The sequence below is a fragment of the Chrysemys picta genome, chromosome 2 (assembly GCF_011386835.1).
Source record: "Chrysemys picta bellii isolate R12L10 chromosome 2, ASM1138683v2, whole genome shotgun sequence".
NCBI lineage: Eukaryota > Metazoa > Chordata > Testudines > Emydidae > Chrysemys > Chrysemys picta.
The window spans coordinates 54,626,128-54,648,147 of NC_088792.1; the positions used below are offsets into that span (position 1 = coordinate 54,626,128).

General features: G+C 39.8%; 1 protein-coding gene across 2 annotated transcripts in view; it reads right to left on the bottom strand.

Moving 5' to 3' along the window:
• VWDE (von Willebrand factor D and EGF domains) overlaps positions 1 to 22,020 on the bottom strand; it is a 67,052-nt gene that overhangs the window by 15,441 nt on the left and 29,591 nt on the right. For both annotated transcript variants that reach the window (XM_024101353.3, XM_024101352.3), the window contains exons 7-20: positions 21,245 to 21,389; positions 20,276 to 20,490; positions 19,815 to 19,888; positions 17,067 to 17,340; positions 15,051 to 15,259; positions 13,562 to 14,550; positions 12,417 to 12,553; positions 7,487 to 7,642; positions 7,225 to 7,329; positions 5,773 to 5,887; positions 2,694 to 2,944; positions 2,357 to 2,576; positions 901 to 1,038; positions 86 to 262 (exon numbers count right to left, since the gene is read on the bottom strand). In XM_024101353.3, the coding sequence (XP_023957121.2) occupies positions 86 to 262; positions 901 to 1,038; positions 2,357 to 2,576; positions 2,694 to 2,944; positions 5,773 to 5,887; positions 7,225 to 7,329; positions 7,487 to 7,642; positions 12,417 to 12,553; positions 13,562 to 14,550; positions 15,051 to 15,259; positions 17,067 to 17,340; positions 19,815 to 19,888; positions 20,276 to 20,490; positions 21,245 to 21,389 (3,205 nt within the window). The remainder of the gene's footprint in view (positions 1 to 85; positions 263 to 900; positions 1,039 to 2,356; positions 2,577 to 2,693; positions 2,945 to 5,772; positions 5,888 to 7,224; positions 7,330 to 7,486; positions 7,643 to 12,416; positions 12,554 to 13,561; positions 14,551 to 15,050; positions 15,260 to 17,066; positions 17,341 to 19,814; positions 19,889 to 20,275; positions 20,491 to 21,244; positions 21,390 to 22,020) is intronic.

A 22,020-nucleotide genomic window follows, 5' to 3' on the forward strand; every position in this document is an offset into this window, starting at 1 on the left:
AGCCCAAGTAATGCATATATTCTGTTTCCTTTTAATCTTAAAAATTCATGTGAATAACATAAAATTGACTGGTAGCTTTACTTGCCAGATACATTCTCATCAGTATGTGCATCAGCAATTCCATTTTCTTCATGAAAAATGTAATCTTCACCCTCATTCCTTCCCATTTCTTCAGTGTCATCCTCTCTTTCATCATAAACATCTTCAAAGCTTTCCGGAGCCAAAAGATGTGAGGGAACATCACTTGTCAATTTTGTTTCAACTGCATATAAAACGATAGCAGAGTTAAAATGTTAGTAAAATAAAATACCTCAAGATTCTGAAAGGTCAGATGAACGGGGTGGGGAGAAAAGGGTTCTCCATAGTTTTTGAAAAAGTACATAACCATACCAAAACCTGAATTATTCAGTAGTTGCAATATTACATAATCTTGCAGGCACCTTGGCAAGTCATTTGTTTGATTTGACTAAATGTAATTAGATTTCTTAAAAAATAATTAGGATATTTGGTCAATAAATGCACATGGTAACCAAACACTGCATGTTAATGGGAAGTATCCATTCTATAATATTAAATATCTGCAAAATATTTACAATTCCTATTTCTAAACATCTGAAGAAGCATTTCCTAGATAAATGGGCTGGTGAAAACTGGTGTCGTTCCAATGAATTAAACAGAGCTACTTTGATTTTCACCAGCTGGGTATCTGCTCTCTCTGTCTACTGTCACATAACAGTAGGGGAATTATAAACCTAATATCTGACTTAGCAAAAATACATTTTGATGAAAAGTATACAAGATATCTGTCAGCTCTCGAATATGTTATTGTTTGAAATATGCAACAGACCAAAGACTCCTAATGTAAGGTGATTGCAGTATTACAGGGAAAGGTTATTTTACCATGGCATATCTCCCCATCTCCATGTAGACCTTTTGGGCATGGACCACAATAATAGGAACCAAAAGTATTGAAGCAAAATACCCCAGGGAAGCAAGGCTTGGATGCACATTCATCAATATCTTCTTGGCAGTCTCTTCCTAAATTGAAATACAGACATTTAGAGTATCACTTTACTTAACTTTGGCTGTACATTTAAATAAAGTGGAACTTACGTGGGCAGTGAAATAGAAAACAAGTTCCACATATATAAGTACAAACTGCACAAATTCTGCAGGTCTGCCGTTAAACCATATTTCCATTAAATAGTGAATATTTTCCTTATTGTAGAATATGCATAGAGGGAGGGTTTTGTGGACTACAATTCAGCAAAGCACTTAAGCATGTGCTTAACTTTAAGCGTGTCTATGGTCCCAATGAAGTCAAACCCACTATTTATGTGCTTAACGGCAATGCTGAATTGGGGAAGAAAGTATGAGATCATTTGCTCTTCGTAGACATTATCAGCCACAATATAAATCACTTGTTATAATATAGTCAGAGTGACTCATCATTCTTATCATTAAAAAACATAAAAAGGATTACCTGTGTTGTGTTTGAAATGAATAAAAAATATGAGCACAGATAAACAAGTGCATGTTCTGCACATCCTTTTTAAAGGGAGATAGAACTGGATGGTGATTTCTGGATGGATCCCGAGGTCTGACTTGGGGGATCCACTGCCAAACTTATAAACCATTCCTCCATGCTGAAGCACAGGGATGCCCGCGCTGTGCCCCACAAGCTGCAGAGTATACAGACCTCCTGCATGGAATCCCTGCATCCTGCTCCTTTGCACAGTGGAAATGCAGTTGTTCCACTGACTCCGGGACTTCTAGTTAGGTTGCAAGATCTTCCCCTAAATCCTTTGATTTCCTATACCTACTTATGCTCAGCAAGTAACTGTATTTGTTTGGGGTCAAATTGTGCCCTCAGTTATACACATGCTGTTTCACTGACTTCAGTGGACTGGTGAAGGTGTGAATGAGAGAATAATTTGGCAGAATGCTTTTGTTTCTTTCAAATATCACAGCAACTGATTCACAGAAGAAAATTTAAACCCAATATAGATCAGCTTTATTAGGTCAGCCTCTTCACTCTGGAGTGGCCAGTGAACAAATTATTAATGTCAGAAGCATTATGACTTGGGTTTACAGATTGAGTCAGCTGGGGCGAGACTCACAGCTTAACAGTTTTTCTGATAGAATAGTGTCATATGGCCAAGATTATGCACACAGATACAAGAAAAATATTAAAGTCGCTGAATAATGTAGTACGTGGTATTATATCACAAGAGTATAATACTTCTTCATATTATCACAACAAATTAATTTCAATCTATACAAGTAAAATAAAAACAAGTAAAAAACAATTAGAAAATGTCATTTATCTACTAAAAAAAGAAAAATAATAATTTACCCTGCAGCCCAGGTGTGCATTCACAGTAGTAGCTGTTTATCCCATCAACACATCTGCCAATACCACAGGGATTAGATTTACAATAATCAAAATTCACTTGACAGAGGTCACCTTCAAAACCAGGCAGACAGACACACAGGTATTTTCCACTTCCAGATGGGAAATGTATATTTGTCACACATGACCCACCATTTAAACAATCACACGATTTCACATTGACCTACAAGACAACCCCAATAAAAACAGATTACTGCTTATGAACTAGCAATTAGTTTTGTCATTAGGTATCTTATAGGTTAGGAATTAGTGTGGGTTGTTTGATTGTAATATTCATTACCTCTATTATTACTTTAGTCTCAGCATTGCAATCATCTGTCAAAGAAAATGTCAATTTCTGTGAACTCTTTGCCACAGCTTTCCATATAAGGAGGCCAGAAGGGGAAAGGCTGGCACCTTCAGGACCAGAGTCCAACATAAAAAGGATGGCAGAGCCTTCTGGATCTGATGCCATAAACTGGTACACAAAATTTTCCCCATAAAATGTCTGTAGTGTGCCTTGCAAAGTTTGAAGCACAGGAGGCTCATTGTCTGCAACAAAGTAGACATTTTCTCCTTTAAACAACAGTTAAAACATATTTATAAATATGAAAAGGGATAATTTTCTTCTAAAGAGTCTATTCTGACTTTGATGAATGCAATTAATTCTTCTTAACTTTAATGGTACTTAAATGGCACAGAAAAAAAGGCCCTGTTATCATAACTTTAACAAAGCTTATGAACAAATTATTTATTACATAGAAAAAATATTGCAGAAAGCTTATTTTATCTGTATGTACAAAGAGCCTCAAACCTCTTCAACCATCTGGACGTATACTTTGATTCTCTATAAATCTGAGCATAAATCTGCACTTGAATTACATTTTGTAAATGAAAGTATCAGACCCCATAAAGTCCAGAAATGGTTTACATTTTCCTTGAGGAAGCTCTTATAGGACAAGAGCAATGTCACCTCTTGAGCAATTTGAATGAAAAACTCTGCCACTAAGATCCAGATCCACTAACATCAGTGGGAGTTCTGCATGCAGACTGCTTGCTGAATATGGCTTAATTTGAAGATGATGCTCTTTAACTATGAGATTCTGTTAAAAAACATACACATTTAGAACTACATTTTCAGAACTGAACTCTATTTATGTGATTGCAATTTTGAGCCTGCAGATAGCTGTGTTAATGGGGACAAAAATGGGTTTCATGTCCACAGTGAATTTCATGTGAAAATAGTCGGTGATCAAATACCACAGTGATGGGACCCTGCATGTAAAAGATAGTTATCCATCCAACAACCTGTCTTAAGACATATATCAGGTAGTTAGAATTTCATTTACTATCATTTATGCTTACAAAGTTGAAGGTACAAATGTTTGCGGACACAACTGTATCCATAAAATCTACTAAGGCACAGCAATATTTGACTATTTGAGGCCCAGCAGAAAACCGGGGCCTTATCTAAATTATTCTTTCCACAATCACATTAGATAAATTACACAGAACTGCTCAGAATAGTTATTTTGTTAATTTGAAATTTCTGCAAAACAATATTAATACCCAGTTCTTATATAGTGCTGTTCTTTAGTAGATCTCAAAACAGAATGTTCTATTGTCAGAATGCAAGATGCAAAATTAGAGTATATAGCAGGTATGCAGTCTTGACTGAGATCCATAGCCTAGCTGGGCCCTCAGCACACAAAGCACTAACTGAATCCCATGGGGCAAGGCCACCCATAGTAGCAGCTGTAGAGCTGCCCTGCTACCCCAAATCCCATCCAATGAGTCACTGACTCTACCTCCTACTCACCTATTGCAGTGGGGGGGGGGGGTAGGAAGGCATGGATCAGTGTTCACGTCGCACTCCCCGTCAGTACCCGGCCCGGGTAGCTAATGAGCCAACCAGTGGACCAAATTTGGTGATGAATTCTGGTCATGTGCCAGCTGAGGCATGTTGCACATACGCTAAGAACTGGGGGGCATGGGAGAGTGACATCAGGAATCTAGTGCCAACCTTGACTTTCCAGTGGGAGAGGCAGGTTCTCACTGGCTGAGTGGCAGCAAGGGAGTCAGTGAAAGTGAGGGGTCTGAACTAGATCACTGCACATAAACAGAGACACCAGTTGTCAGGAATGGGTCTGTTGGTACCAAAGAATTCCTCACTGAGACTGTCAGAAGATAGAGAGGGCTTAGCTCCAACTCCTCACCTATTCACCAGCTAATTTCTAGTATACTGTCAGTGGGCTCCTCATTTAATCTGGTTCCTCTTCTCTGCCCCCTCCCCCACAAGCAGCTCTAGGGGGATTACCAAAGCTCCAGGGGCTGCAGTAGCCTTCATGCTCCATGCACGTGGTGGGGTGGGAGAAAGGGAGAGAGAGAGAGAGAAAGGAGATAGGTTCTACAGCAGTCCATTAAGTGGATAAGGGCACTGAGTCTTTCTGAGCTCCCAGCCCTCTTCAGCAGCAGTGTGGGACTCAGTTTGTATAAATGTATATTAAGTCACTATGAATTTAGTTTTCGCCTAACTATTTTTTTCTTTTAATTGTATCTGAACACAACCAATGACTATTCTTTTAACATGTAATCATTAAATCGATTCTATATTGTTGTCAGTGTACACGGTACAATAGGTGAAGTGTGTCAAACATTTAACAGGTTGCTGTCCCCAAGATCATACCAAGCAGAACAAAATGCACAGAGAATGGTGAGAATACATTATTAAATAATTGGCTGATTTTCATTTAGGCCTTGGCTACACTTACCGGCAAGTTCGACGGCTGGAAATCGAACTTCTGGGTTCGACTTATCGCGTCTAGTCTGGACGCGATAAGTCGAACCCGGAAGTGCTCGCCGTCGACTGCGGTACTCCAGCTCGCCGAGAGGAGTACCGCGGAGTCGACGGGGGAGCCTGCCTGCCGAGTGTGGACCAAGGTAAGTTTGAACTAATTCGAAATAAGGTACTTCGAACTTCAGCTACGTTATTCACGTAGCTGAAGTTGCGTACCTTAGTTCGAATTAGGGGGGGTAGTGTAGACCAAGCCTTAGTTGTGTGTGTGAAAATAGGTACTCGCCTCGACTGACTGCAAATTTACCAGGTCACCAGAGTTGTGCACATGTACCAATCTGGTCATGTGCTCACATGTCCAAGTTTGTGCACTAAGAGCCTGATCCAAAGGCCACTGAAGTCAATAGAGTCTTTCCCCTGACTTCAATGGGCTTTGAATCAGGGTCATAGCGTCCATTTCACATGCACAGTTTAACAGAAGTCATAATCAATATGTTGCTTGCATCAAAACAATTTTGAAACACCACCACTTCATTAGGTTTTAGCCTAATTCCTGTGAGCAGCTCCAGAACAAATTTGAACTTACTTTCAGTAACTGACCAAGTTAACTTTGAGATGTCAGGTCTGCAGAGTAAGCATGGGCTGGTGGGATTTGTATCTCCTTCCCCATAACAGAGGCCATCTATGTTGCATGTTTTCTCCTTAACAGAAATGTCAATGTAATTGATTAATGTTTATGATTTTCTCTTGTTTCTCAAACAGTAAATCTTTATGTACTTTAAAATGTCAGAGAAAGACAATCTACTCTAACTTAACAATTTAATTGAATAAAGTATTCATTTTTGCTTGGGAATGAATTTGAGGGCAACATTTTCAAAGCTGCCTCATCCCAATCTCTAAATCTGTTCTTGTAAATTTTGTGCATGAAAAATCCCTATTGTTACAACCTGGACATCTGATTTATAATATTGTTGACACTTCTTGCACTTTCCCCTGATAACGTCCTGATTCTTTGAAGATATCCCAAAATGCATCATTCTATGACAACACTGACATCGTGCATTGCATGCACAGCCTTAAGACTTCTAGGACCAAATTTATCCCTGGTGTAATGTCAGTGAAATGAACAATTGCACCAGGGATAAATTTGGTCCCTGGTCTTTGTGATGTCACAAGGTAATGTATTATTTTGCTGAAGTGGGAAATACTAAAGTGATGTCACAAAAGGAAGAAATGAATTTTAATAAATTCATTGTATTGATTATCTGAATGTCCCCTCCCAGCCCTCATAGCTTGGATGGTGGAGGCTTGCAGCAGATAAACCTGTGCTTCATTCAATTTCATCCTTGCTTTGCAGTTGACCATGAATACCAGGTACACCTTTAGAGCTAGAATATGGTATTTATCTACTTGTCTTAGAAGGGCCTGGTGGTGCATAGCGACATCCTCTCAGAGCAAGCTCAGGGGCACAGGTGGACAGTAGTCCTCACTGGTTTGGTGCAAAGCAGGATTGCTCAGCTTGCTCCCCTCATTGCAAGACTTCGCTGCTGGTCTGGAGTGAGGGAGGTGCATGGCCTCACTTCCTCCACCCTCGTGGAGGCATCAGTGGGAGCTCCATGCATGGGTCTACAGCAGTTTATGTATCTAGTTGGTTTCATGTGTAGTTCCTGCAGGAACACGATGGATTAAGCTATTTTAGGGCCAATTTGCTCACAAGAACAGACTTACTAACTTCAATGGTGCTTTTGTAGGACAGATTCTGATGCCCGTTTTTATTCATAGTATGTGGTCCCTTGCTTCACAAATAGTTGAATTAATTATTGTGGAATAAAGTACGATTCATTATTCACCATGAATAAGGGTATCTGAATCTGACCCTGCCTGAGTAAGGCAAGCAGTATTTAACAAATAATAGTCTATTATGTGAACACATGTATTAGACATCTTCCAAGGACTCAGTTGGCCTTTATATTTGTTTCCTAGCTCAAACTAAGATGCAAATATTCAAAATAAGCATAAATAATAACGAAGCACATACCTTTAATGTACATAACCCATTTGCCTGTGGTTCACATGTTTGACAAGCTCCATCAAATAATGTCATTGTTTTAGGGTTGCTATAAATGAATCCATCATTAGAAATCTGTAAGATGTTACAATAATAATGCAATGAATTTATACCAAGATATCCAGCAAAAGGTTCTAGTACTATTTCACAAATGACAACATATAAATACCAATTTGCATTTTAATAATAATAATTGTATCTCAAAATTACTATTTGAAATGACTGTGGGTACCTTGATTTGCCACCTCGCAATAGGTTTGTCGTCAACCTGATCCATGACATCAGATTGCTGACCATCAGTCGGCAGTTGGCAATCAACAGTTCTGGTGTTTTGGAAGGCAGCCGGCGTAAACACAGGTTCTCCCAGGATCCATTTACCATCGCTGTACTAAAATAAAGGACAGAATGCCTGTTTTTTCATATCACTGCATTCTGAAAACATGTTTATAACAGAGAACATGTACTGAACACTATTAAAGTACATGTGTCTTTTCTATGGCTAGTCACACTTCGGAATGGTGAAGTGCTATGGAAGTGCTAAGTATTATTATTTATTGATGAACACATTTCAGCTTAGGTCTTCTGTGTCTAATTAGAAATGCTAGTTTGGAACTGAAGGCCCAGATTCATCCCTGCAGTGAGGCCATTTGGTACCACATGTCCAGAAGATAATGGATCTAAAGCTGGGGCAGGCGGCCAGGAGAGGATCATTCATTGTGCGGGGGAACTTCTTTAGTAGTGTAGAGGTGGGATAGCAATGCCTAAACCTCCCCTCCTCCCAGTTTCCAGTATGTGGGCAAGGCTGGGGTGAAGGGAATGGGACTGGGTCTTTCCTGAGTCCTAGTTATCATATCAACCCCTCTGGGTTATTGGCTGTCAGCCATTAAGATCTTCTAACCCGCACCATGGAGCCAACCCACAGTATAGTTGGCTTAGGCTCGAGGAGCCACAAATGCTGTTTAAAGCCACCTTTGTATATCCCTATGCTGAGTAACAGTGTATGCTCCTTGGCTGTAGTCAGGGATCTGGCCTTAGAGTCCAATATAATGGAACAGAGATGATAATGCTATGGGGCCTAGTCTTGAAGTCCTTAGTCAGACAAAACTGTTCTTGATATCAGTGGGAGAGTTTTGTGAGAGAGTAATACAGAATTGTACTCATAACTGTGATGCTGGCAGATCAGGTGCCAGCTCACACCAAGGTCCCCGTGTTTCCACTGCATGACAAATACATAGCTGGAACCAGTCTGGCTCACCTGTGTATTGGTATTGCTAAAAGAGGTATTAGAATTATAAGAAGATTTAGACTTTATGGAATGCTTATAATTTCACTTATATCTGTATCCCATATTATAAGCTATTATTTGAGCATTTGCATTGTAAGACTCTGTAATTGTGTAAATCACCAGACAGGAGAGCGACATTAACTGGTGTGAAGTGCTGATTTCCAACAGAAGGTGTTTACGTTCTGGCTGACAAGGAAGGCCCATCAACATCTGATGGACTAGAATGTAACATTAAAGAGGAAAAAAGACTTTATTGTTTACTCTCTCCACCTCCATAAATGTGAGGCTTGCAGGTGAATTCCTTCCATCAGCTGAGTTTGCCATTCAAAGCAGCAGAAGGAAGGGAATAAAAACCCCTAACAAAGAGGAACTGTATCTTTATGTTGCCTGGACTCTGGGAGGCAAGGATTACTAGGCATATGCAAAAGATCCCCAGTGGTTAGCCTGGGTTAGCCCTAAAGTACATATAGAGCTTGCTTATCTAGAAGCTACTATTACTTTGGAAATTTAAGATTGTAACTCTTTTGTGTATGTATGTTTACCTACTTTAAACTTGAAAATAACTCTCATAGTTCCTTTTCCTATATAATAAATCTTTAGAAAGTTTATTACAGGACTGGCTACAAGCATTGGTTTCCCTAGGGTAAATGATTGGTCCTTTGGGACCGGGAGTAACCTGAATATTGCTGTGATCCTTGGTATAAGAGACCATCTGTCACAAAGTTAAGCTTACGGAGGTGGCAAGATAGAGGATTACCCGAGGGGACTGTCTGCGACTCCATGTTAAGGCTGTTATAGTACCTGAGGAGTTTGCACTTGATAATTTTTTGGTGAAATCTAAGTGTACAGCTCAACAAATTTGGGGTTTGTGCCAGGCTTCCTAATCATCTGCCCTGAGATTGGTACTCATACTCTTGAGTCACTATAGGACAGCTTGACAATACCTAGATGCATTAGTTGTATGACCAGATGCACCTATCACATACACCTCTACCCCGATAGAACGCGACCCGATATAACACGAATTCGGATATAACGCGGTAAAGCAGCGGGGAGCCCCGGGCCCTTTAAAGCACCACCAGAGCCCCGCTGCTTTACCGCGTTATATCCGAATTCGTGTGGAGCCCTGGGACCTTTAAATCACCGCCCGAGCACGGCTGCCCTGGGGCTCCAGCAGCTGGGCTCGGGCGGTCAATTAAAGGGCCAGAGGCTCCGGCCGCTGCGGGGAGCCCCGGGCCCTTTAAATCCCCGCCCGAGCCTCACTGCCGGAGCTCCGGCGGTGATTTAAAGGGCCTGGGGCTCCTGGCAGCGGCTGGAGCATCGGGTCCTTTAAATCACTGCCAGGGAAGCCGGTCCAGTCCGGCATGGCATACCGGCTCTTGCAGGTACGCTGTATTGGACTGAACCCGATATAATGCAGTCTCACCTATAAAGCGGTGAGATTTTTTGGCTCCCGAGGACCGCATTATATCGGGGTAGAGGTGTAGTTTAATAAAAAATAGTTAGACACACCGAAAGAGATGGTTCACAGTGAATCCGAATGAATTAGTTTTTACAAAAATATTAAATATTTGTAGATCTGACACACACAAAAATAACCTCACACAAAATCTCTTTTGCTGTAAAGATGGAAATTTCATCATGGGTCAAATTTAACTTGACTATTTAAACAGCTAACCTTTTTCCAATATAATTGGACAGTTATTTTGCTAACTGTTTTTTTTCCCATATGTGAACTATTTTGGTTCTGATATAAAGATATTCTGTCTTTCTTTCTTGTCTTCCTTTTTTAAAAGGAATGTGGCAAGAATGATAATCTATAATTACATTGAAGGAATAAAAGCTAATAGAACTATTAATAAAAGTGCAATTTTGACGGCATTTACCCTCATAACCTTTGAAATGTGAAGCAGACATTTTCCACAGTAGTCTTTTTGTTACCAATCTTGGGAATTCTGAGGTATGAATTTGCTACAGAAACAGATTAATTTTTTTTTTAATTACAAAGCCAGATGTCAGGGGTATTGAGACAAAGTATGTTCCCAGGTCTACATGCATGTACAATTTCATGCGAATCAGACTGAATCTTACTCTGTATTTTGCTTGTGTGGGCTAAACTGTCTCGCCCCCTACCAAAGCTCAGTAAATTTCCCCAATGTATCTGTGTAATCATAGACTCACTTGTCATGGCCCCCAAAATCTCCTGCTATGGCACAGATTGCTGCCCTACAGAGCAGTACCTAGCTGCTCCTGGGAGTGTGGAATACTCCTATGCAGGCTCCCCACAGCCATCTTTATTTCCACCATGCACCAGACACACTTCTTTCCTGCTCCCTATCAGGATTTACACTCTTGGGGAATAAGGATGGATTTGGCCTTTAACCAGAAGTGAGAAAGTGAAGAACAAGAATTTTTCCCGGGTTTAGCTAAATATTTCTTCATTAATGAGATGCCTGCTAAAATGATTCTTCGAGGAGATGTGGGAGCAAGTAGGTCTGTACCAAACCACAGAGAGACCAGTTCTAATGGACCAATTTTTACACTGTTGTGACTCTCCTGACAACAGTGGGTAACTCCTGATTTACACCACTGTAATTATACAGGGCAGATAGCCCTGAAAGTAAAAAAAATTCCAGTACTTGGCATTCTCAGGACAATACCTCAGATTCCCCATGAAGTTTGATCCTGTACAAATATTAGCAGTGGGGCTCATTTTCTAACTTAGCTCAAGTCAGTACTAGGAGTGTCAATAAAAGTGATTTACAATAAAGATTTTGTAGCTGGGAACCAAATGTGCTACCACAGAGAGTGTTAGAACAGAAAACCTTGCCATGAGGTGAGTGAGACATTTCAAACTGTGATAAGCGAACTCTCAATAACTGCCTCACTGGGAGCTTGATCTGAAGGGCTTTTAACCTAATGGAGTGTAAATTTGCTGTTGACTTTCTCATTTTGAACCAACATGTAGATAAGTGGATCCATGTTGTGCTCAAGAAATAGCTACAGCCTGCATTCTATAATCTGTCAAAATAATCATAGCATCTGCAGGAACTAGTTGAGTAAAAGTTTCTTGTCTCAAAAAGGAAAGTTTCCCATTGAATACACTCCAAACAAAACCCCACGTAAGTGAAAAGCAATTTTACTTTGGAGCTTTCTTAGTCTCTTGTCCAAGATCAAGAGGCCAACTCTTCATTGCAGCATGACTCCTTCAGGCTTTCCAATAGTTATGAGTTAATCAAGTGTCCTGGGCAATTCCTGCATTCTGTCTACCTAAATTCCTCCTGCAATTTCATTAGCATATGTTACAGTATTCTTAATATCCTGTCCTAAACTATTATTAAATAGCTGCTGTATTTTACCCCAGTGTGTGGCAAAAATTGCACCTCCATTTTTATAACAGAAACATTATATTTCAAAATGCCATTTCAAGCATCAGGCTCCAACCTGGAAAAATTAGGGGTGTCCTTCAGCCAGCTGCCTTGCCCTCCAAATAACAGGACTCTATCCGTCTCTGTAAGGACTTTTCTTTACAACCACCTGGTCACTACTGAAACTCCCTAACATAGGGCTGTCCTTGTATAGATATATTTCTCAACATGCTTTTCTGATAACTGGCTGCTGTTTGCTGTTATCTCTCGCTCAACTGTTAAAAATTCCTATTATGTTTTCTATTTCTCTTACCATTGAGGAGATGGCAGTCCTGCAAGGAGTTGAGTGCCCACTGTAAAGTGCTGAGTATATTTGATCTCAGCTTCCATTGCGTGATTGGGCTGTGTGTGTATTAATATAAATGCCCTCTATTCTGCCCAGGAAATTAGAAATTATTCCCAGTGCTCTGAAAAGTTCAAATATAAGTATTACTGTGTAAATGACAAACCTGTAGTTTGATAATTTCACATTTCAGACTGGGTGACTCCCTGAATCCTTGGCCAAAAGCTCTCACAGATGTACAGTCATACTGTCGAACATCACACAATCCATCATTCTCCAGCTCTGTAATTTCTGGAACCTGATCTTTGAAGTAAATATCAGTAAGTGAAAGTCAACAAATTAACTGATTAACACACATTTAAACTATGTAAAGCATAATGCATATGTCTATAACTAGACATATATTAGAAGAAAAAGTAAACAATATTGCCTTGCCTGGTCTGTCTTCAGCATTTCATTTTGACTGGTTAAAATGTTTAAATGAGAATTCAGATACAATTTTAGAATGACAGAAATCTGGCATACAGCAGATATGGGAAAGAGATATACAAATACAGTACAACATCTTGTAGATCTAAGTTAGAGATCCAACCAAAGAAAAATTAACTGGAACATTTTATAAATTTGAAGTTTCCTATTTAGCTCTACTTTTGATATTGAGTATGCAAGGAAATTTTCATGCTGCTAAGAAGTGGCTGGGCATGTGTTGGGTCTGCTTCTCATTTATAGTAACATATCTTTACACTCCTCTGGCAGTATAAAGTGTAACTGAGAATCAGGCCCTAACTTCACAAATGGTAGAAATGGAAATGGATGGGGGAAAGGAGTCTACAGCCCAAACCTAACTGTTTTCTTTTTGATGTAGATACCCTCCTAAAATAGTTTTCTGTCAGGGAAGCAGCTCCTGCAAAATAAAAAAGTATTCTACTGCCAATTAATGATCAGGGCCCTTAAAGAAGTTAAAAATAGGGAATGGATATGTGTGACAGCTCTCCTTGACAGAAGACTGTGTGTGAAATATGCTTCTCTCCTCAGTTAGTAGTTTAGATTGTATATTCAGTGACAGTCGTCACCATTTTAATTCTGACATGCCAGAAACTGAGTCTGTGGCTTGCCCTTGGGAAACAAGGAGGCAGAACAGATAACACATATAGCTGTTATTGGAATGAAGTTGTGGGATAATGAGTAGGCCCACTGTAGGGAACAATTGTCAGTGTGCAAAAGCAGGGGAGAAAGGCAATAAAATGAGCCAGTCTGGCACAAAACCCAAGAACACTGTATGAGTAAATATTCCTGTACAGTTCTACTTACCAGACAACACACTGCAGTCATAGGAACTAAAGCCTTGAAAACAGGCACAGCCCCATTCTACACACTGTCCATTACCACTGCAGAGATTGGGGCATTTTAATGCTAAGAGAAGGTCTTCAATTGACCCCTGAAATCCTTGTGTGTTGTAATTTATTTCTTCCAAAACCCTCTTTTCACATTCATTCTCTAACAGGGCCATGCCTGCTTCTGACCAGCTGAGATCATCCTTTAGCAACAGATCTTTAACACACATATCTACTGTATCCTCTATCCGCCTGCCAAGAAGAGCAGTGCAAGCTCTTCCTATGCTGGAGTTAGCTATTGTTTGCTTGCATAGTGCCAAGGCACTGGACTCAGTGAGGCCAGAAGGTGTGGGCCAAGAAGGAAAAAATTCTTGGTGTGTGTCAGGGATATGGTCCTCTGGAAAAAAATAGGTAAACCCTTCCAGGTCCATTTGGCTGAGACTTTGGAATGGAAATACAGAAAGGTATTCATAATAATGCTGGCGCTTCCATCTATTTCTGACAGGCTGTCTTTTGTGGAGATGGCTGTCATACTTCTGTTTATTTCTTCTACTTCCCAAGCTCAATGAGCCTTGTTTTTCTGTTCCAGTGTCTTCCCTTGAATTTATAGCTGTATGTGCTAGGGTTTGTGTGTGATGTTTGGTTTGATTAACAGACTGGTCTTCTCCTGACAGAAGAGCAGAAGAATCCTTTTCATGTGAAGATGCACGTCTGCTTAAGCGCCTGATAAGATCAACAGAGCTAAAATACTCAGCAGTGACATCCAGTCCTGGTATCAAAGAAAGAAACTTAACATTTTCACTTTCTTTGCAAGATGAAGCAGATTCTGTTTGAGAAACAGAATCCAATTTATTCACCGATTGATATAATCCAGCATCATCAACTGTGCAACTACAGAAGGGTGTTTTCTTGGATGAACTTAAAGAACCTGGTGTTTTGTCAAACAAACTGTCTCCTGGTGAAATTCTATAAAAGAAGAGAAAAGAAAAATGAATATACTGCAAATTGTTATATTGTTGAATTCTTTTATTTTAGAAGTCCACAGTGTTGTTTATACCACTGGACCCTAGATTATAGTAGATACTGAATATCACCATCTAGCCTTTCAAAATTTTAAGTGACCTATAGAAATTACAAAACCATGAGAATACATTTTGACAATATGATTGAAAAGCATGAATAAATGCATTGGTTTGTGCGGTACGGCTGGTTATATTGTTTAATAGCCTTTTAACAAATACTAAATAGCAATTAATCCTCAAGCATTAATTTGTCACATCAATAATTAGTGCCATAAGATAATTACATTTCTATAGTTTCTTTCCATGATTAAATATCAACCTATAAAGCTAGGAAGATTTTGTAATAAAACAGGTTTTCAAAGTACGTAGGGGAAAAGCTGAATTGGAAATGAAGAATTTTCTGCAGGGAATTGATATTTGATTGAAATAAATGGTCTTTCTTACCTCCACTCATTAATAAAAGTAAGATGAGCGTTAGAATTCTTTGGGATTTCTTTCCTATTCACAGTGTGGTAGTCATTCTCTGCATCTCCATCAAATGTGCCGCAAAGTCCTAAAGTGTTCTTATAATCTGAACTGGGTGCCCGGAGTGTCACACTCATTCCCCATTCACTCACATCGGCACGAATGAAAGCTCCAGAAGAAAATGAGATCTAAAAATAGATTGATATTACCACAACAAATAGACACAACTAATTGTTAGGTATAAAATATCAGACAACAGGGGAAACAAATAGGGAAGTGCCAGGTATATAGCAGTTAAACTCTTCATCTGACTAACCTTTCCAGAACTATTTTCATATTGTATCTCACAGTCAAACCCTACAAGCCAGTGTGGTGATTTCATGGCCACATAACCTTCATGACGGTCAGATATATTATACGTTGTAGTCCTGTAGGACTTCATGGTTGTTAGCAGGAATAAAATGGAGGACCAACTGCTCCAAAAACACAAGGAGCCAGAGATCAGCTAAGCATAGAGAAGATCAAGTCACTCTATATATGCTGGCACCAGGGAAGGGGAGATACAGGTGCCACCAGAGGATCACCTAACACTGGGGTCACCCTCAACCTGGCTGTGCTGGTTTTAAGGCCAGAGTCTGCTGGTAATATGGTGCAAAATCACCTTCTACACATGAGAAGCTGGACCTAAATGTTCCAGAATATCTCAAGAGAATCTCAGAGTTTATTATTTTAGTTCAAACATCTCTGCAATCTATTTGAAAAGGAACGATGTGTTTTAAGAGCAAAATCTTCTGGATAGATGTAATAAGATATTTTAATAGATTAATATTGCCAGAAGGGACCATGGTGATCATCTAGTCTGACCTCCTGCATAACACAGGCCATAGGACTTCCCTGAATTAATTCCTGTTTGAACTAGAACACATTCTTTAAAAAACATCCAATACTGATTTAAAAATTGCCAGTGATGGAGAATCCACCACGAGCCTTGGTAAATTGCGCCAACGATTAATTATCCACACTGTTAAAAAGTTGTGTCTTATTTCCAGTCTGACTTGGTCTAGCTTCAACTTCCAGCCACTGGATTTGAATAGGGACAGTCTTTCAGTAGATAAAGCTTTACCCATAATTATTTTTCTTCAATGCTAAGCAATATTTATGCTAGTTTAATGCTTTATTAGAAAAAAAGTTGATAATTAAATTGCAGCAAGCAGGTAAAGAACATAATCATGCTTCATTAAACTGATTTATCTCTTCTGTAATCAGAAACACTGAGCTCTAGTCAAAAGGAAAAATAAGGATGCTTGTACATTCATAGAAGAGCAAAAAGTGTTACTCTTGCATGGTAGATATTAGTAGAGGAGGTGACTGGCACCGGATTAGTAGTTGAAGCAAGGACATAGGACTTTACAACTCCTGGTTTTCACTCCCAATTCTGCCATTGACTCACTGAGTAAATTTGGGCAAGCTGGTTAACCTCTCTGTGTCTCAGTTTCCCTATCTGTAGAATGGGGATAATGATACTTTTCTAACTTATAGAGGTGTATTGATTAATTGATTAATATTTGGGCTCTTCAAATGAAGTATGCAATATAAATGAAAATCTGGCCACTTTTATTTCAGTACCTAAATGTGGATTTTGCCACCCACATTTGAAAATGTTGCTCTTGATTCTTAATTTACTAAAATTGTCATGCAGCTGGTATATCTAAAGCACATTATAAAGCACAGAGGCCTAAACATTTTCTTTGTAATTCAGGCTTCAAAGGATAATCTCCTCTTGACATGTGTATGTAATTTCCAAGAGCAGTGGTGGGACTCATGCATGTGTTCTGGGCAGATATTTTATCCCTTTGATTCAATGGGATTAGAGCTGTAAAACAGGCTTTATTGTATTGTTTCAGTACAGAAGATAACACAGGCTTTGGCAGTCTGAATTGGCAGAAACACCTTCCAAAATGAGTAACACCACAGCAAATAATATTTACCACATACCGTGACTTTTCTTCCTAGATAGGATTCAGTGATCCTGATATTGCTTCCCGTTATGTCTCTACTCTTTACAGATAAATGTGGCTGTGACTCATGTAGTTGACCGCTGCACATGTCAAATGCAATTATATCACTTCCTTCTTTGGCAACAAAGCCACAGTTACATGATGCTGGGAAGTGAAGGCTGCCACAGTCCCACTGGCGCACATGAACTTCAAAATCCCGAGATGTACTCTTATAGAGCACAAATGTTCCCGTTTTAAAATTATCGTACAACCTGGGAGCAAAAGAAAGCATATGACATCATCTTCATCTTAAAGTCTAATAAAAAGCTGCAACACGCTTTGTCAAAAACTTTTCCTCTATAAGATACAAATTGCTAACACTTTATTTGCATTGTCTACTGTTCCCCTTCAAAGTTATCTCCATGCTCTAAGTAAGCCAAACATTAAAGTTAAAAATAAATTTAAAAAACCTTTTTTGTTCTAGAAATCAGCATAATGACTTGTTAAATGGAGACAGTAGTAAATCAAGAATTTAAAATAAGAGAGATTAGAGTCTATTCAAAAGTGGACTTCGCTGGAGCTGCAGAGGGAGGTGCAGAACAACATCCTGGAGGGTGGAGGGTTGGGCAGGCGGTGTAGAAGTGGGGAGTGTATGTATGTATGGAAAGATAGCCAGGAGGACAAAAGGGGATTACATCAAAGATTGGTGTCAAGAGAAGCACTTTCCACCCTTTGATATGGGAGCCGCCATTGCGTGCCTCTAAAGGGTTAAATGATTTGAACAGGAGGAGCCTAAAGTTTCAGGTGGGGGGTGTTACTGAAGTGTGTAAATACCACTTACAAAAATGGTTTAGAGCAGGGGTCGGCAACGTTCGGCACACGGCTCGCCAGGGTAAGCACCCTAGCGGGCCGGGCCAGTTTATTTACCTGCTGACACGGCAAGTTCGGCCGATCGCGGCCCCCACTCGCCGCCGTTCGCCCTCCCGGGCCAATGGGGGTGGCAGGAAGCGCGATGTGCTGGCCGCGGCTTCCTGCCGCCCCCATTGGCCCGGGACGGCGAACTGCGGCGAGTGGGGGGCCGCGATCGGCCGAACCTGTTGCATCAGCAGGTAAATAAACTGGCCCGGCCCGCTAGGGTGCTTACCCTGGCGAGCCGCGTGCCGAACATTGCCGACCCCTGGTTTAGAGGATCACAGACTTGGGTAAGGGTCAGTTTGAACTCAACGTAAATAGAACAGCAATGTGCATATTCTTGGAGACACAAAAAATGGTTTAGCTTAAACCCAAGTCGTGGCTTTTTTCTCAGGAGGGAATTTTCTGTTCCTACAAGGATAAGCATTCAATTTACTGGTATTCAATTAAACAAACGGAAGATTGTTTGGTAGCTAACAGTATGTCAGGACATATATAGTGTCTGAAATTTAACTAAGGTATACACAGTGTTTGATTTTTGCTATATGCACAGTGACCTGGTAAAGACAATGCATATGTGGTTGGGATGGCCACTCTACCGGGTTTGCAAGGTACAAGCTAGTGATTCACTAAAGACAATCGCCCTGTACTTCTTGTTCCCAGCTTGTAAATAAAGAGGTTGCATTGTTTTTTCCAAACCATCAGCCTTTCTCTTTTTGGCAGCATGCTTTCAGCAAGAGAATGCCATTATAAATCACAAACAAGCCCAATCCTGCAGTATCTCCATGGTTAAATTGCCCATGGAAGAGAAGTGTACTGTGAAGCTAACTCCCACTGAAGTAGGAACGACAGAATCAAGCTCATTGTTTTGTTTGTTTTTTATTGCTAGTAACATAAGGCCCTCTGTGATGAACATGCTAATAAAATCTACTGCTCATGTGAGACTGTGCTGCAATACAGTTGGACTCAGGGAAGGAATCTCTAGCCCCAATATACACTGTAGGGCCATCCTGTAACTGACCCAATCCTGGTAAGAGAAGATGCATTTCTCCCTTCCTATATGGGGTTCACTCTGTGTCTCCATACTATGTGTGGATGAACATCCTTGTTTGGGGGCCACATGTTCCCTTCTGCTCGGCCCTGTTACCCTGACAAGAACCAATGGGGAAGTTTTTTCTGTGGTGATCAGGAGGTGCATAGTTTCTCCTGCATGGATTCTCTTCTGCCTTGACCCTCCCCATGCAGTAGAAATGCCATAGAAGAGGGAAAAGTACAACAGAACTTGCACTCATTGAGGGCACAAAAGCTGCTCTGTCCCTGTGTGAAAAGGCTTTGTGGTGATGTGTGAGAGGCAGCTGGGTATATGACTGGCGCAAACAGCATTAACCCATACAGCACTTTGCTAAGTAAATTATAGGTAGTTGCTAGGAGATTGTGCTGATGGAGTGGCTGTTCACCGTCTCAACCTCTCCCATTCAGCCAATCCTCCTGAAATGTGTGTGTTTTATTGTACACATATAGAGAGTGTGAGCAAGAGCTACAGGTAGCCACCATTCCTCTGCTGGCATGCTCCACCACAGCCACACTTCACAGGGAACAATACAATTTGCCTCACTCTGTTGCCATGCAGCGAAGAAAAGCATTTTGTCTTTAGAAATACAAATAATAGAAGCATTACTATGAAGCCTGTACAAACTGAAACATGTTTATCCCTATTGTTTTGGGGATGAATGTGTGGAGGAGAGGGGGGAAATGTACAATAAACAATTTAACAGTGTTGCTAATATAAGTTCATGAAATCACTTATAATTAAACGTAGCAATCCAGTGATTACCTGCCATCAAATGTAATTATATGTGGGTCAGTAAATGAGTAGCAGTAGGCAGAGGGAAGATCCTTTATTGTAATCTTCAAAACAAAGAGATTCACAGTAAGTAACTGTTATCAAGTCAGGCAATACATTCCATAATCTATGTACTAATACTAATATCACATATTAGTTACTGATCTTAAAACACCAGTTTGCTTTATAATTAATCCATTCTCAAATCTCTTTCCAAATTTCATTTTTTACTATTCTCAGTGGTCATGTTAGCTTTAAAATATTAATATTTTTTTAATTCAAAAGACAAATAGTTCCATTCAAATGAAAATGTTAAGATGGAAAACTACTCCATTAGAAATTACAGTGTGACTCAACACAACCCATTGAAGCCAATGGAGGTTCAACATTTTATACCAGCTGAAGTGCTGGCCCTATCTTTTTAAAAAGATTTTAACATGATGGTTTGCAACCTGTATGCCTTCTGGGATGTAGCGGTTCCACAGGAAATTGTCACTTAATATAGGTTCCACCATAATCTTGGTAACTCTGTCTCCATCCTGAGCAAAATCTGTCACAGCAGTGAAATGAACAATAACCTGGCTACAGGTTCCATTAATGCAGGGTTTCTGAAGAAGATCCACATCACAAGAAGAAAGAGCCAAGTTTAAGCCTAGCTGCTCTTTACCTGTTTTAATGAAAACCAATCATTAGTGACTCATTTAGAGGAAAAATCAAATCAGAAGATTTTTTTCCCTTTAGTGTTTGCCTGAGTAGACAATAAACATTTTGCTGGTACTGTGTAAGTAAATAATGAAAGAGTAAGGCCTTCTACTTTCCTGATATTTTGGTAATGCTAAAGCTACCTGGATCTCCATGCACAGATAAGCTATTGGTCTTGGATTCTACATCTATAATCATATACACAAAACCACAAGTCCAGTCCTACAGTCTTTCCCCAAGCAAAACTTTCATGGAAGTCAACAGGAGTTCTGCTTGACTACAGAAAAAATATAATAATGGCTAAGAGTTAAAACTGCAGGACTAAGTGCTATATTAGTTAAGAGCAATGCAATGAGTCATGGAGAGAATCCTTCATTCTGAATTTTCTTTGCTTGCACTGGCTGATGTGACAAAATTAGCAATGTGCAAACACAGGGTCCAGTTTGTTCCCATTGAAGTCAATGGCAGGGGGCCTGATGGACTGCCCATTGGAGTCAATTGAAAGCCTTCTATTAATTGCAGTGGGTGTTGGATTAGCCCTTTGGTTCCCAAGACCTTGACTGGAAGCAGATTTGACCTATGACTTTTTTGTGCTACTATATACTATATAACATATCACATAATTTATGACAACGCCAAAAACATCTGAAATCTAGAGGGAAGGTTTAGAAATGCATATTCAAAGTGGGAAACTTAATAAAAATTAGGACAATACTTACCTTCATCAATAGTATTTAATTTTAATGAGATTTTGCAGTCATTTTCAAGTTGGCTAAATTTGGGACAAGGAATAGGAATTCTACTTTCTATTGTCAGTCTGTATTCTCTTCCATCTTCTGATATATTCAGTGACTCAGGATGCAGCTGGCATATAAAAAAGCATGCTAAGAATTCAAATATTTACTTGAGATTATCTTACTGTGTGAACTACCGTAATAACACAAAATTGCATTTTCTGTATAACTTTTGAAAAGTTAAAATACAGTTTTTACAGCTGTATAAAACAAATATGTTGTCTATAAAGTTGTCTCCTAGTGAAAGAAAAATCCTGAAGAAAATGAAACATAATATTTCCCCTAGAACTTGTCTCTGTAAACTAGCAATATAGATCCTTGTATAGTACACATAAGAGAATATAGTTAGGGCTAATTTACAAAGAAACCTTAAATTGGGCTATCAATATAAGGTCCAATTGTGCATGTAAAATTGTGTGGAAAAGAAAATATGTTTATATTTTACAAAGCACACTGCAGAACTTAGTAGAACATGGGGCTAACATGGGTCCTTATCTTGCAGAGATTTATGCATGTGCTTAACTTTATACACTGTGAGTAATCCCACTCACAGTGCATAAAGTTAAGCATGTATATAAGTCAGTGGAACAGTCCCTAGGGGGGGGCATCTAGCTGGCATCAGTGACTGCAGAGGCATAAAAGTAGCTTAAGAGGCACCTTTGGCTCCCCCACCACCCGTGGAACTTGAGCTCAGCAGAGTT